General features: G+C 38.2%; 1 protein-coding gene across 1 annotated transcript in view; it reads left to right on the top strand.

Annotated features, from left to right (window-relative positions):
* The window catches only part of EDNRA (endothelin receptor type A), a 57,503-nt gene extending 41,208 nt beyond the window's left edge, over window positions 1–16,295 (top strand). Inside the window, exons 4-8 of the mRNA XM_030312960.1 lie at window positions 3,470–3,668; window positions 6,770–6,922; window positions 11,101–11,234; window positions 11,660–11,768; window positions 15,225–16,295. Coding sequence (XP_030168820.1) covers window positions 3,470–3,668; window positions 6,770–6,922; window positions 11,101–11,234; window positions 11,660–11,768; window positions 15,225–15,365 — 736 coding nt within the window. The 3' untranslated portion in view covers window positions 15,366–16,295. The remainder of the gene's footprint in view (window positions 1–3,469; window positions 3,669–6,769; window positions 6,923–11,100; window positions 11,235–11,659; window positions 11,769–15,224) is intronic.
* Window positions 16,296–17,196: the final 901 nt, after the last annotated feature.

Here is a 17,196-nt window from a genome sequence, read left to right as displayed (position 1 = left end):
TGACCAACATATAAAATGCCTGCCCTCATGGCGCTTATATTCTAAACACAAGGGTGGACAGAGACGATAAATAAAATATTTGATTGGTCACATATTGGTGACCAATTGGTAAGCGCTATGAAGAAAAATCAATCAGCGTGAGCAGGTCAGCGTAAGTCTGTAGGGGATTCTGGCAATTTCAAACAGGATGTTCAGGGAAGGACCCTATGAAAAGCTACACCTGAGTAAAGTAAAGCAGATGAGGAAGCAGCTCTGAGAACACCAGTAGGCATTCCCACTGGGCTGGAAACTGCTGGGGGATTTGAACCGAGGGATGACATGAGGGACTTACATGTTAACAGGCTCACTTTGGCTGTTATGTTTGGGATAGAATGAAGTAGGACAAAATGGATGAAGGGAGACTAGTTAGGAAGCTACTAAAATAATCCAGGTGGGATGGTAACAGGAGAGATGGTGAGATGTGGTTGCATTTAGGTGTATCGTGAAGGAAGAGGTCACAGGGTTTGCTAAAGAATTGGATCCCTTTGTGATAGCAAAGGGAAAAAGAGGAGTTAAGGCTAACTTCAAATTCTGGGCCTGAGATGGTAAGGACTGAAGAGAGGGCAGGGTGGAGGTCATGAAAGGGACCAGGAGTCTGGTTTGGGTAAGTTCGAATGCCTATTAGATTTCAAGTGGCCATATCAGTTAACTAGTTGGAAAGACAAGTCAGGAGCTAGAGGCGGGGTCCTCGGTTAGACTTATAAATTTGGGAATTAATTATCAGTATATAGAAATTTTAAATGATGCTAAAGCCATGAGACTGGATGGATCACTAAAAGAAAGTGTGTTGATAGAATAGAAAAGAGGACCAAGGACTAAGGAGGAATCCAATGCTAAGAGTTTGAGAAGTGAGCAGGTTCCAGCCAAGGAGATGAGAAGAAATAGCCAGCCTTATCAGCTGGAGAAAGACCAGGAGAAATGTAGTAGAAGGCGAGAGAAGAAACCATTGCAAAAAGTAGACATCATTTCTGGAATATCAGCTGTTAGTGGTTGAATCTACACTTGCAGATTTTCTATGGCAAGTGAAAATGTCATATGTGTCCACTAGCTCCATTGAAGGATGTTTATAATCACACCTAGTTAGGAGAACATACTTATGGATATGTGTGTTGTATCATTATATTCTAAATAGAAATTATGTTTGGAACATCCGGTATTTCTTATCTTTCACACCTTTCCCTACCCCCATCATCACAAATGATTATTTCTAATTAACTCTTACAATTGTTTTCTCATGTCATGTAAATGTCATCAAAATCAATGTGATTACAAATAAAAAATAGTCTAATTCTTAGTCATGTAGATTTGCTACACTATACACTAAAAACTACTTCTATTTATTTTAAAATGTTGAATTTACATTAGATTATAGACATGTAATAATTTGAGGACTCATGGCATATTACAAAATGAAGCTGCTTTGTGAATATACTCATCATAAGAACATGTTGACCACATTTTCCTTCTCAAACCACCTTCTATCTCCAATCCTGCCTAATAAATCTTGCTTCCTTACTCCCTTAGGAGATAAAGCACTTTATTTAAAGCACCTTTCCTGATAGTTGATCTAAGAGAAGGGGAAAAGAAATAGATATAACTCACTGACAGCCTCGGGATATAGACATCCTGTCTCCATTCCTTTTAGCTTTTACTGGACATCAGGCTGCCAGTCTAATAAGGCAACAAAGAAAAGTAAACAGAAATGAAAAGCAAAATAAATAGCAGTCTTTATCCCACTGGAAATAACCATAAATTTAAAAATGCAATCTTGGCTATATCGTAAAAGGATTTTCTTGGTTTGTTTGCATAGCTGTATTTTATTCAATTCTGAACTAATCTGGACTTTTTTTTTTAAGATTCTTATTGTACATCAATCTTATTTATCCTAAAAATCTTTTGCAAAAAATATTTCTTCAGCAAATTGTGCTATATGTGTGCCATATGGCATCATCGTGCATACCCAAACTATAAGTTCTAATCTACAGTGGAGAACTAGGTAGCATAGTTCCTAAGACCTGTGTTTTCACAGATGTACCTTGTAGATGCACTGAGACAGCACAGTAAATATAAGTGATAAGAGTGATTATGGGTAACGTGTAGTTTGCCTTGGCTTTACTGACAAATCTTTGACATTAAGTCATGTGCCCTAGAAGCCCATGTGCACCTGTCCCCAATGCCTTGGTCTGTTTTACAGTCTTCTTCTGGCACTATCTAATGAAAGCTATAAAAAGAGAATGTTTACTTTCCATTACAACAGCAAAAAAAATTTCAAGAATGAAGCCACAAAAATACCATACCATGTCACAGGTCCCATCTTAATAGTAAGCCTAAAAGTAGTTAGCACCAGACCATCACCTCAGGTCAGAAACACAGACTTTCTGAAACCAAACTTTCTTTAGACTTAACATTGAAATGGGATTACTATCACAAAAAATATTAAAGTCGAAAATAAACAATTTCTTAATGCCAGTTTGTTTTTTGATTGACATGATTGTCCAGTAACATTTATGTTCTACATTTTTCTATGAACCTTTCTTTTCTATTAGATTGTAAACCCTAAAGATTAGGAACCAAGATATCTTTAACTCCACTTTATCTATTTTAGCTCAGGACCATAATGGGAGATAGTCATTCTTTGACTACCAGGTATACAGTGAGAGAAGAAAGGAGAAAATGATAGCTATCTATGGTCATATTCATTTAAGGATATCTAGATCCACTTCATAATAATGTTTCAAGTTTCTTTTTTTAATATAGAGAGAGGAGTAAGATGTTACCTTAACAAGTACCAGCAGCTTTCACTACACCTTCCATCATCCAGTTTTTCCCCCCAGCTTAAAAAACATAGGCACTGGGCGCCTGGGTGGCGCAGTCGGTTAAGCGTCCGACTTCAGCCAGGTCACGATCTCGCGGTCCGTGAGTTCGAGCCCCGCGTCGGGCTCTGGGCTGATGGCTCAGAGCCTGGAGCCTGTTTCCGATTCTGTGTCTCCCTCTCTCTCTGCCCCTCCCCCGTTCATGCTCTGTCTCTCTCTGTCCCAAAAATAAATAAACGTTGAAAAAAAAATAAAAATAAAAAACATAGGCACACTTATCTGATGCTGCCCCATTATAAGCCATCACAAGATTTTCCTGAATCCCAAATGAAGACCTCAGACTCAGGCCTGCCAGACACCTGATTCCCAAAGGGGTGGAACTCTTAATGGTTCCACTTACTTTTCAAATCAGGACTCACAGAAGGGTCCTTATTTTTCACATCAGGACTCACAGAAAGTTCCAGGACTCATTGGAAAGTTCCAGTGATTGGTCACTGGCTAAGGGGACGATCTTTCTAGCATTTATAATTATTTTTTAAATGAAATAAATTTTAAATTTCCTAACAACTAGGTTCTGCCTCCATTTCCCCCACCCCCACCTTGCTTTGGTTTTTCAGGTACAGAGCAGTTGCCTCATGGAGTCGTGTCCAGGGAATTGGGATTCCCTTGATCACTGCCATTGAGATCGTCTCCATCTGGATCCTTTCTTTTATCCTGGCTATCCCTGAAGCTATCGGCTTCGTCATGGTGCCCTTTGAATACAGGGGTGAACAGCACAAAACCTGTATGCTCAATGCCACATCAAGATTCATGGAGGTATGGAGAGTTTAAAGGAAATTGGGGAGGAGAGGAGGTCTTCATATATACTTTACCATCGCCAAGACTTGTTGATATTTTTACAGTGCCCAGTGTGGCTTACTCTGTTAGTTCAGTCCCATAATTAGAGCAACTATTTTGTTTTCACTCTTATATTAGAGCACAATTGTAGACACAACTCTAGTTTTACCCCAAACAACTCAGCATCTGAAACAAACTTACTCAGAAAGATAGATGTGGGCGGGGGGGGGGGGAGTATATATATACACAGTGCTATTTGTTTTTATAATAAGTAATACAGCACAACAATTTCCATCTGATGGGCATGCTAATATGTATTTTATGTTATTTGGGGAAATGCACATTCCTCACACTTTTTTAAAGATAGATTTACTAACTTAAAGTAGGAAGTTATACTTCATGTACTTATATTAGTACAAATTTTATATGTAATATACAAATAACAAATTTGCAGAACTTTTTAAAAAAGTGTTTTAGTTCTTTAACAAATTCAGTTGTTGTTTGATATATCTGACCACATTAATGTTTTTTTGAAAAGTTTAATTACATAACTGAGTGTATTGGGAAACATGTTTAAAATGCATATTTCCTTTGCCAAACTAGTCAAATGTGGACTGGGGAGGAAAAGGAGAACCATTTCTCTTAAATCAGCATAATTTAGTGCTTTGATGTAGGTTTCATGCAGCTCAGATTCCACATTTAATCCTTCACAGACATCCCCAGGTATGTTTTCCTAACTTGAAAAATTCACAAAATTAGTGGTTTTACAGTTGACCAGTTTTCCTGCATTGGAAATTCTTCTTTTAAAATTAAAAGTACTCATGAAAACTGCCAAACTGGCGATGTTAAAATTAAGGTCTTCTGTTTATCTACTGACCTTTTTATTAAGTCGATGTCCATAGTGAAAAACAAAGTAGCAGCAGGAGGTTATCAGAATTTGGGCAGTGCGAATAAGCAATCTAGCTATTCCCAACAAAAGTGTTAAAGAGAAGAGGCTTAGTATAAGAATGAGCTCACTAATCAATTGAAACTAGACAAAATGAAATGGGCTACTTCACAACAACCGAGTCTCTCTTCTAGAGTGGGCAAGCAAAGACTAGCTAGCTACCTAAGGGGATTACAATGAAAAGTATGAGTTCAAACTGATTGTTTTTTAGATTCCATCCAACTCTGAAGTTTTCAGACTCATTCTCCCCCAGCTTGTGTTTCATTCTTTCCTCCTCAACTCTGCCCTAACCTAGAATGGAGGGAGGTCCCTCCATACCCTGGCTGATGACATTAGTTCAAAAGAAACGTGTGACCCCTTTCTCTACAGGCCTCTGCCATGGAGGGGGCAGGGGACTCCATTGAGACCCCTCAGAGGTCAGCTTCCAGACCTTCTGCAGCTGCTTCTAGGGCATTCACACCCAGGCAGCAATGCATCTGGAAGAAGGAGGTACAAGTGAAGAGAGCGCTTAAAGGAGTGTTTGTGTGCACTTAAACAAAGAGTTCTGATTTTTTTGTTCTTGTGTTTTGTTTTGTTTACTTCAGTACGCAAATCTTTCTACAGTGTGATGTGGAGAGGGAAATACTTGTATAAACAGATCTGAATAAACCAAGTCCCTTGGTGTAGTTTGCACTAACCTTAGGATAGAATTCAGGGGTCTGTGAACCTGAATGGAAAAGAAATTACATATTGATTTTCACTAACTTCTAACTGAAATTTATCATTTCCTTCTATTGTGAATGTAGGCAACAAACCACAGTCATATTTAACAGAACCATTTTATTTCCACTAATGGAAGTAATACACATTTTCATAACATAACAGTTGGATAATCTTGAAATATCATTTCTGCTCATCATTATTTCAACTTCTGATGGTTATTAGAGCCACCATTTGATTTTTCATTTAATTTGTTAATAAACACCTAGATCAGAATTTTAATATTTTGATAGCTGTGTTTCAACGTAATTGGCTACCACTGTAATCTTATTTTATTTTATGCATATAAAAGTATCATTCTCAGAAAGGATTATAGTCTTCACCAGACTTCCAAAGCATAGAAACAGTTAAGAACCTCTGCCCAGAACTTTTTTTCCTCAGGAACCATTTATAGATTATTTTAATAGACATGTTATAAATGTAGCCTACTGGGCCTCTTTCTATATTCAGCAACTGTCAGTTTTTCACAGAGCAGCATGATTATTTTTTACTGTGGGAACTGAGATAATACAGGAGGCTGCATTATCCTTCGTAAATAAACAATCTGGAGAAAGAGTATAAGGAAAAGCATTTCTTCCTAAGTCGGTGATTAATTTAGTGGGAGGAAGAACGCAGATATAATTTTCTAATTTCCATTTTGTAGAGTACTAAATTTTCTCCTTTAAAAAGACATAAAACTTAATAATACTAGTATTTACAAATCCTGCCCACAGAGAGATAATGCTAAATAGGCCTTCAGATAAGATACTCTGCCTCAATAGTTTCCAGGTGATAAGTATTAAGAGCTCGAGAAAGGGCATGGTTATTGATGGCTCTAACTGGCTGGCTGTAAGGTCACATAGCAAGCATACCAGGCAAAGGGTTAACTCCCAGTAACCAGAGCTACACAGATAAGCCATTCATAACCTTCGCTGTTACCACACAAGATATTCACATTAAGTACACTTTAACCACAAGAGTCAAAAGTAAACTTGGCACTAGCAAAGTTTTGAGGCTCATCAATAAGTAAAGATAAATACATATTCTATCTATCTCAAAATCATGCTTTATGAGCTTTGGGAGGGAACTCTTCTTCTTGAGTAGGGCTCTCCCACTGTGTTATTAAAACCAATTTCGGTTTATAAAAAGTATCTTTGTCAGGATTATTTTTAAGTGCAATTTCTTCATGTGCTACTAGAAAGCCAGGATCATTTTTGGATTTTCCACTGGATTTTGGATTTTCCATTGAGTTTTGAGCACCACCCCAAGCCCTTTACCACAAGTGTGAATGTAGAAACATATCTACAAGCATGAAGATTTTGAAGCTACCAGAGCACTGCCCAGTAAATTTCTATTACAATGCACCTCCTATTCTCTCCCTTTCTTCACCCTACAGTTTTACCAAGATGTGAAAGACTGGTGGCTCTTCGGGTTCTATTTCTGCATGCCCTTGGTGTGCACTGCAATTTTCTACACCCTCATGACCTGTGAGATGTTAAACAGAAGGAACGGAAGCTTGAGAATTGCCCTCAGTGAACACCTTAAACAGGTAAACCTAATAAGATCGTGAAAATTTGGCCAAGACTTATTTGTCCCAGACAACAGAAGGCCTATAAATAAGTGTATTTATTTAGCATATTTACCCTGGTTTGCTAAAAATAAAGTCTTATAACTGTTTTATTTATAGTTATAGTATTAAAAATTTCTTTTTTTTTAATGTTTTATTTTTATTTTTGAGAGAAAGAGACAGAGACAGAGCACAAGTGGGCAGAGAGCAAGGGAAATACAGAATCCCAAGCATGCTCCAGGCTCCAGGCTCCAGGCTCCAAGCCATCAACACAGAGTCCAGTGTGGGTCTCAAACTCACAAACCACGGGACCATGACCTGAGCAGAATGAAGTCAGATCCTTAAAAACTGAGCCACCCAGGTGCCCCAGTATTAGGAATTTCTTTTGTGAAATAGAGAGTCTGCCTGTAAAACAGGTGGCCTGGAGGCAGGGCCAAATAGAGAGGAACTATTCATTTAGTTTGCCAAGAGTATATTGAACATGTGTGTTTGTGTGTCTGTGAATTGAACTGGGCTTGGAACTGTGCCAGGACACAAAGAGGCATAGGACTTTCTCCCCTAGCAGGCTTTGCATTCTTGGTGTAGAAATAAAATACAACATGAAAAAATTAGAAAATAGAATCACCAAATATGGTAAAAGTAGCCTATGCTGTAGAAAGCCAAGGATGATATAAAGACAAGGTCACAAAGACGCTTGTCATGGATGAGGGAGATCGAACTGTTCATAAAGGATAAATGGGTTTGATGGGGAAGAAGAAGACAGAGGGCATTTCAAGTGGGAGGACAGGAGTCTAGTTAGAACATGGCACAGGCACCACGCATTTGGGGAGTGGAAAAAAGAGATGAACCTCACTAGAAAACCATCCAAGGTAAGACTCAGGATAGGAAATGGGATTGGGTACATAAAAAGAGGTCAGATTTTGGATAGCCCCAAAATTTGTACATGTCAATAGGAGGCTGCTGTTGGTTCCCTCCCTGCCCTCCCCTCCCCTCCCTCACTACCAGGAAGCAAACAGAACATGTACAGCCATGGACTTTAGAGGGCAAACCTTTACACTTATACTTGCTGGCTCTGTGTTGTTGGGCAAATTGCTTAATCTCTCTGAATCTCTGGGTCTTCATAAAATATATGCAATAATATCTGTACCTTTCTGTACAAATACTGATTCAGTTTTAAATTTTAAAAAATTAAATAGGGGTGCCTGGGTGTCTCAGTCAATTAAGCATCTGACTCTTGATCTCAGCTCAGGTCTTGATTTCAGGGTTGTGAGTTCAAGCCCCATGTTGGGCTCCACACTGGGCATAGAGACTACTTTTAAAAAATTAAACAAAATGTATATAATAATACATCAAGAGGATTACCTAATGCATGTGCAGTGTCTAATAGAGCCCAACTCATAGTAAGTACCCAGAAAATGTTTGATATATATTAATTCAAAGAGTAAAACTAGGACTACAGGTAAATTCTCCGTCTCAGCAGAGAAGTGGATAAGAACACCCAACCGCACCAAAAGATAATGAATTGTTGATGAAGCCTGTAAATCTGCTCTCTACAATTACCATACAAAAGCAACATTCTTCATCAGCAACTCTTCTCAACTATTGTACTGATTTTTCTGAGTCTTCAGCTTCTTATCTATAAATTGGGCATAATTGTATATGAATCAATATTATTACAAAAATCAAAGGCATTAGGTGCATACATGTACTGTGTAAAATCCTTACATGCCATAAAAATGGTAGCTATATTTTTTATTAAAATTTAACGGAAAATTATATTGAGAAAATTTAGTATGACTTTGTTCAGGCATGAATGTTTCAAGTGCTCCAGATGTAAAATATATCAAGCAATTACTGTGTTTCACTCCTGCAGTGGAGGTAATTAATTAGAATAGATTTATAAAAAACAAAAACAAAAACAAAACCCCATAGTGTTTTTCAATGTTGACTTTTTCATTAGCACCATGATTGAGTGTTTAAGCTGAATGGTACCTGCTCTGAAAATAACTGAATAGGGATTGGTCACAATAATAGGATGCTCCTTCACATTTACATAGCATTTTATAAGTTTCCAAAGAGCATGTCATTTGCTTATGTGATTTCTTCCAAGCACCCCGAGATATAAGCAGGGTAGATGTCCGCATAAGGGTGGTTAAGCGATTGGCTTATCCAAGTGGAATTTAAAAGCAAAGACTTGGTCCTCCTACAGTAGTCACTGCCTTTGTCACACCCAAAGCTGTAGCAGTTTCCAACAGCAGGAGAGCAAGCCTACTGGAAGGCTTTCCATGGGGGCTGTAGGGAGCTAGCTCTCAGTGAAAGACCATGCCACCCTTTAACTAGTATCCTATATAGCTCTGGTCTTGCTTTCTGCACGGTTTCCTCGAATTTCTCTGTATTATTCTTTCAACATCTTTTATCAGTTAGGGATTGTGTTTGGATGCTGGTAGCAGAAAACCCAAAATAACATTGAGCAAACCAAGTGGAGGTTCTTCTTTCTCCCACAGGAAAAAAAATAAGTCACTGGTTCAGTGTTCAAGGGACTCAGAAGCCAGGGGTCTGCTGTTTTGCTGACTTTTCCTTTAGTATTGGAAGACAGTAACTACAACTCTACCCTTATATCAGATTTCCAGGCAGCAAAAAGGGAAAGAATATAGATCATATTAGTGTGTGTGCATCAGAAGGAGTACCCTCCACTTTTAAGTAGCTTTTCCAGAAACCTCTTACAATGATTTCTACTTGATCTCAGTGGTCCGACTGTGTCAGGTGGCCATGCAGATGATTAGCCCAGGCTCACCTGCTGACATAATAAAATCACGGTTCTGACTGATAGTGAGGAAAACAGGAGAATAGATATTGGTTAAGCAAATATCAGACTACCATACAACATATTACCTTTCGAATGATCATCCTCTTTGAGGATGTGCTCAAGGGAGATAACCTTTCCCCCAGTACCCAGTACCCTCCTTTTCTCTTTTTCTGGTCACATTGTCTTCCTGTGTACACTAAAGGACCCTTTAAAATAATCCCCTATTCCTACAGATTGGAACTCTTTATTTTCTCAACCATTGCTTAGCTTATATGTTCTCTGAAGCCATATCCCAGCTATCCCACCCAATAACTCTGGAAGATTAAAGAACTCCAGTCCTTTGGTCTAGAGCAGCAGTTTGTGACAACTGCCTTGAAATCTTCTTAAATGGCTCTATTAATCATGTGGGTTTATTGTAGGCTTCCCATACTTAATGTTATATGCTTTGGGTTGAACCAGCGTTACCCTTCCAAATCCTGTTTTCAATCAATTTTATTTTGACATTAACTGATCCCAGTTACAGACGAGTTGCATTTTATGTTCCTAGTTAGGCTTTCAAATGCATGCGTTTTAATGCTGAAGCATAATGCACACAAATGACTGTTGCAGATAATTCCTAACCTATGATTTTTCTGGTCTACACAAACTCGAAAGTATGTAAACCTTCAAAGTGAAGTCAGTCCAGGGTCAACATGTCCCACTTGTTCTAATCATCATTGCTGATAATCCTTTACCCTCATCCCTCTGTTTGCAAGCAAGATGTCGTTGGAAGCTATATGTCATTAATAAAAGAATTTTAGAAGCAAAAAACTCCCAGTGCTAGCTTTCTTCAACAGCAAGAAATGGGGGAAACACATTGCTATTGACCTTTTCTCTTTTTCCTACTTACGTTTTCCAAATATCTTCATAGATTTGTTCCTTCTTTATTATGCTAGGTTCAGTCACTTTGACTGCCATGCTGTCATTAATGCTAGTTACCCATTATGGAGGCTTTTAGCTAACCATCTCCCCCATATAGTCACACACACACACACACACACACACACACAGCCACACTGTTGGCTCAGCTCCAGCTAGTTCCCATTTCCCTGACATCTAACTTCTATCCTGACCCTAATAACCAGTTTCAGGCCACCATCCTTCCTGGCAGCCACCCAAAAGAATCATTAGCAACTCCTTGATTAGAAAGTTGGACTCTAAATATTGAAGAGATAGAGGCACTGTGAGGTATGCTGTTCTGGCTCTTTTTTAAGTAATTCTTTCTTTGCTATCTACAACTTCCTTTGTATAGTTCTTTCCTCTGGTAGAAAAACACTAAACTTATTGTACTTTTTTTCCCCTCACTTTCCTTTAGCGTCGAGAAGTGGCAAAAACAGTTTTCTGCTTGGTGGTAATTTTTGCTCTTTGCTGGTTCCCTCTTCACTTAAGCCGTATTTTGAAGAAAACCGTGTATGATGAGATGGACAAGAACCGATGTGAATTACTTAGGTATGATCCTGTGTACCATTAGGAAATTGGAGTTTCCCTAATTTGCACACTTATAATACTTTTTACCAAACCACCTAGTCTATAGCCTCATTAGCCGTGAAAATTAAAACTGCCAAGTTGATTATTTTTCTTGAGCTGACATAGCCCATGACTGATCCCCAAATTTGTGCAAGCCATAGCTTGGCTTGTGGCTCCCCTCCTGAGGCTGTGCATAATGGTTTGAGCTAACCAAGTGGCAGGTATATCTGTAAATGTTCTGCAGAACTGAAACTGCCATTTAAACAAGCACTTTAAAAAAATTCTGACTGCCACCTATAAGAAATGGCTCCTGGGCAAGAAAAATGCTTATTCTAGGGATAAATGCTAGCTAGCAGATTTAAAAACATTGTCTTCTAATTATTCTACACTATTTTCTTTTGTTCTAGTTTCTTGCTGCTCATGGATTACATCGGTATTAACTTGGCAACCATGAATTCATGTATAAACCCAATAGCTCTATACTTTGTGAGCAAGAAATTTAAAAATTGTTTCCAGGTAAGAATGTTTTGCACGTATTTTTTAAGGACAACCAAATGGTTATATTAAGTAGCCAACAAGCATGGCTAATTCTAGTAGAGAAGTTAAAATCATATTCTGTTACCTAGAGAGTCAGATTGTTAGCATAAAGCAATATTGTCCAGATGTTGGCAAGGATGCGGAGAAAGAGGATCTCTTTTGCATTGTTGGTGGGAATGCAAACTGGTGCAGCCACTCTGGAAAACAGTATGGAGGTTCCTCAAAAAACTAAAAATAGAACTACCCTACGACCCAGCAATTGCACTACTAGGCATTTATCCAAGGGATACAGGTGTGCTGTTTTGTAGGGACACATGCACCCCCATGTTTATAGCAGCACTATCAACAATAGCCAAAGTATGGAAAGAGCCCAAATGTCCATTGATGGATGAATGGATAAAGAAAATGTGAGATATATATACATATACATATATATATATATACACATATATATATACATACATATATATATACATATATATACATACATATATATATACACATATATATACATACATATATATATGTAGATACATAATAGAGTATTACTCGGCAATCAAAAAGAATGAAATCTTGCCATTTGCAACTACGTGGATGGAACTGGAGGGTATTATGCTAAGTGAAATTAGTCAGTCAGAGAAAGACAAAAATCATATGACTTCACTCATATGAGGACTTTAAGAGACAAAGCAGATGAACATAAGGGAGGGGAAACAAAAATAATATAAAAACAAGGAGGGGGACAAAACAGAAGAGACTTATAAATATGGAGAACAAACTGAGGGTTGCTAGAGGGGTTGTGGGAGGGGGGATGGGAAGGAATCTACTCCTGAAATCATTGCTTCACTATATGCTGACTAATTTGGATGTAAATTTAAAAAAATAAAAAATAAAGTTAAAAAAATAAAGCAATATTGTCAGAAAAATTGTCAGAAAAGCAAGATCAGTTCAGACAACAAAATATTCAGAGGTATAAAAAAGACTAACTTAATAATATGCTAATTTAGTATGCTGCTTTAAAAAGAAATGCTCAAGGGGCGCCTGGGTGGCTCAGTCAGTTAAGTAGCTGACTTTAGCTCAAGTCATGATCTTGTGGTCTGTGAGTTCCAGCCCCGCGTTGGGCTCTGTGCTGACAGCTCAGAGCCTGGAGCCTACTTCTGATTCTGTATCTCCCTCTTTGTCTGCCCCTCCCCTGCTTGCTCTCTGTCTCTCTCTCTTTCAAAAATAATAAACATTAAAAAAAAAAATTTTTTTTAAATACACTGTTTTAAAAAGAAATGCTCAAGGGGCCTTTGGGTGGCTCAGTCGGTTAAACATCTCGTTCCTGGGGCGCCTGGGTGGCGCAGTCGGTTAAGCGTCCGACTTCAGCCAGGTCACGATCTCGCGGTCCGTGAGTTCGAGCCCCGCGTCAGGCTCTGGGCTGATGGCTCGGAGCCTGGAGCCTGTTTCCGATTCTGTGTCTCCCTCTCTCTCTGCCCCTCCCCCGTTCATGCTCTGTCTCTCGCTGTCCCAAAAATAAATAAACGTTGAAAAAAAAAAAATTTTAAACATCTCGTTCCTGATTTCAGCTCAGGTCATGATCTCATAGTTCATGGGATCTAGCTCTGAGTCAGAGAGATCCCTGCTTGGGATTCTCTCTCTCCCTCTCTCTCTGCCCCTCCCCTGATCTTTCTCAGGTTTGCTCGCTCTTGCTCTCTCTCTCAAATAAGTAAACTTTAAAAAAAAATTTTTTTTAAAGGAATGCTCAAGGGGTGCTTGGATGGCTCAGTTGGTTGGGCATCCAACTTTGGCTCAGGTCATGATCTCACAGTTTGTGGGTTCGAGCCCTGCATCGGGCTCTGTGCTGACAGCCTACTTCAGATTCTGTGTCTCCCTCTCTCTCTGGCCCTCCCTCACTCATGCTCTGTCTCTGTCTCTATCTCAAAAATAAATAAAACATTAAAAAAAAATTTTTTAAAGGAATGCTCAAATGTGAGCTCCAGGCTGCATAGAATACATAAAACCTATTCATGCTTTTCATTATCTTAGACTTTAACCACAGTCTCCAACAAAATATAAATTCTGTTGTTAAAAACAATCTTGCTAAATACTGCTTAATACTATATTTAATAATAGCCTCTTCAAGGAGAGTAAATGCTTATTGCCCTGGAAATCTGAACTAATGTAATTTCATTCAAAATCAGTTTCCTTATGTTCTTCAAACTTCCTTGCAGCTAAGCTAACCCACGTCCTCCAGAAGCTCCATGCACTTCTTACCAAGGTGTCATTTCTGCAGTTCTTAGGATGATTTAGCATACAGTTAATTCTAACTGGATTTTGTTCTCTTTGGCCAGGATGTTTAACTTCAGTTTATGGCACATATTAGGAAGAGTAGGGTAGAGGTCAAGGCTGCAGGATCTGGAAGCAAACAATCTTGATTTACACCACAGCTTTGTACTTGCTAACTGTCTAACTCAGGTCCAGGTGGTACCCCTCCTGCCTCCTCAGTTTGATCATCTGATTTTATAGATTATCTATCTCATGGGTAGGATTCAGTGGGCTAATATATGTTAAGCACTTAAGACAATAATAAGCTGTCAGTATGAGTTTATTATTATTAGGGGTAGAGAAGAGAGGAAAACCACAATGACTGCCCTCATGTAGTTTGCCATCTAGAAGGAGACAAACATATATTTACCAAAGAATCATACAAATAGATGAATCTTGGCATGGAAGTTCTAGCCAACACCTTTTTGAAGTCTACTTGATAATGTTTACAAGTCATGAAATGCTATAAGAAAGATTCTGCCCAAAGAAGGATTGACTAAAATGCTGGTCATGATAATATATAATCTGGAGTTAACATCATTTTGATTAATTTACATACTAATTAGAGGGAAAGGAAAAATCAATGTACAAACTCTCAGAAATTAAACATGTCTTTTGACTGATCTGCAGAAAAAGGTAGCATATGCTGGAGAAATCTAGAGTCCTGGGTTCTAATTCCAGTTCTGCCTATTTCTCCCCTAAACCTCCTTGTCCTCATTAATAAAATGAGGAAGACAGCACCTACCACCTAAGGTCATTATGAACATCAGATGAGGCGCCCCATGCAGGTGGTGCACACTGTGGAAATGCCAGGCCCCTCTGGACTCTTCTCCATCCATGCCTACCCCAAGTCATGGAACATCTCCCTCAGGCCAACACTGCCTTCTCTTCCTCTTTGACTTGGTGAATAAATTAAAACAAGAAACAAGGGATCTATTTTTCCAGCACTAGAATGGACAGTTTAACTTCTACCTAGAAATTATAGGCTCCATACTCTGTTCAGGCTCACATTCTGTCCTCAAATTTGTATGGACATTTCCCCCTTGTTGGTAGGAAGCCAAGGCCTCTGTGTTCTGCTGGGAATGGGTTGCTAGGCTCATGTTATTTAGAATCTGTTCTTTCTCCCAGTCTTGCCTCTGCTGCTGCTGTTACCAGTCCAAAAGTCTGATGACTTCGGTCCCCATGAATGGAACAAGCATACAATGGAAGAACCACGAACAAAACAACCACAACACAGAGAGGAGCAGCCATAAGGACAGTATTAACTAAACAGCTTAAGAAACATTAATCAATATTCCTTCAAAGTCTGTTGAAGAGAAAAAAAATCACGCAGCAACTGTGTTTCCAGAAATCTTTTCTCCAAGTCTTCTCCCATGATGCAACCCCAACCCCAGAAAAATGCTTTCCAAAACATCAGAGGGTGGACTGGCTTATAGTCACAAATTCAATGAATCTTTCTTCTTTAATTTATCTAATTTACATATTCTGCATGTTATATTCAGCACCAAAAAATGTTGGGAGTTAGCAGGGAGAAAGGAGACTGTTCAATTAAACCAGAAGGATATTTGCTACTTTTGCATGAAAATAGAGTCTCCGAGTACTTAACAGCTTCCATGGCAGTTCTGTGGAATATTCCATGAGAACTGGTCATAATGAAAATTTTGCAATCTTGACAAGGTTTTCTTTTTTTTAATTGGCCAAAGACAGTAAGATGAGCAATTAGGTTAATGTTTTTCATGTCACTTTTTTTATTTTTAAAACATCAATTCTCAAGCTGCAACAAATACAGCCACTTAAAGCACAGACTGATATCCACATGTGGCAGTTTAATAGCTGCTATTCAAAGAATTGTTAAGAACCTATATATATATATATTTTTTTTTTTAATGGTGTTTCATTACAGGAGATCTGGAGCATATTTTTATGTTAAATTTTAAAATAATGCTTGAATCGAATAATTCTATTTTTTGCAAACCCAATCTTTTTAAAATGTAGATATTTTGTGTAAAACCAATGTCATGTACCAAAATGTAAATGTACAAATCATTCAACTATACCCAAGATTTTCAGTGGAATGTATTGAAGTCTAAAGCACACTTCATAGAAAAAGATTGAATCTTTTTTGAAGATTTGGAAATTTTCACTGAGACTTTGTTTTTTTGGTCATAGTAACATGTGTGTGTATGTATGTGCATATAGATGTACATATACATATATGTATAATGTATATAGATGTAGGCATATCTATATACATTATACATATCACCTCATATTCTCTTGATTTCTCTTAAAATGTTAACTGGCAGTAAGACTTTTTTGGTCATTCCCTTTTCCATATAAGAAACAATTTCAAGGTGGCCAACTGAGTTTATCATGTCAATGAAATATAATTATCCCCAAATACCACCATGAACTTACGGTTCTTCACTTCCCTGGGTTTCCAGTATGAATTGAAACACCTCCCCCACCCCTGCTCCTCACATGATCACCATTTCAAAGGGCCCACAGTGACTTTTGCTGGGCATTTTCCAAGATGTTTACAGACTGTGAGTACGGCAAAAAACCTTTTACTGTGTGTATATAAATATATATAAACAACTGTACATTTCTTTTAGCCAATTTTTCTGTGATTGTCTTTATGGAATATACTTGTGTGTGTGATATATGCATGTGTGTGACAGTATGTATGGACTTAATGAAATCTAATAATAATGCCCTGTAGTTGTACTACAGCACACACTCTGAGTGGGTGGAATCTAGTGGTTGTTCATCATGACAACTGGCCTTAGTTTTAATACATCTGTGTTCACAATCCTTGTGACCATGTTGCCATTACAAATGGAATATGAGAGGCAGCATGAAAGAGGATGCACCATGGGTTGACAATAGGGTTTGTTTAATTGGTTGGTTGGTTGGTTGGTTGGTTGGTTTGATAAAACAGTATTTGGGGTTATACTTTTTCCTGTGCTAGAGCAAAAATCATTCAATTTTGAAGTAGTATATTGTCCTGGTTCCTCAACTCAATGTGCTGATGAGACTGACAAGAGGTCTGATGTTTCTATCAGACTTCACCAGATAGATTGCTGATGATAAATTACCT

The sequence above is a fragment of the Lynx canadensis genome, chromosome B1 (genome assembly GCF_007474595.2).
Source record: "Lynx canadensis isolate LIC74 chromosome B1, mLynCan4.pri.v2, whole genome shotgun sequence".
In the NCBI taxonomy this organism is placed as follows: domain Eukaryota; kingdom Metazoa; phylum Chordata; class Mammalia; order Carnivora; family Felidae; genus Lynx; species Lynx canadensis.
This window is presented reverse-complemented; position numbering and strand designations above follow the sequence as displayed.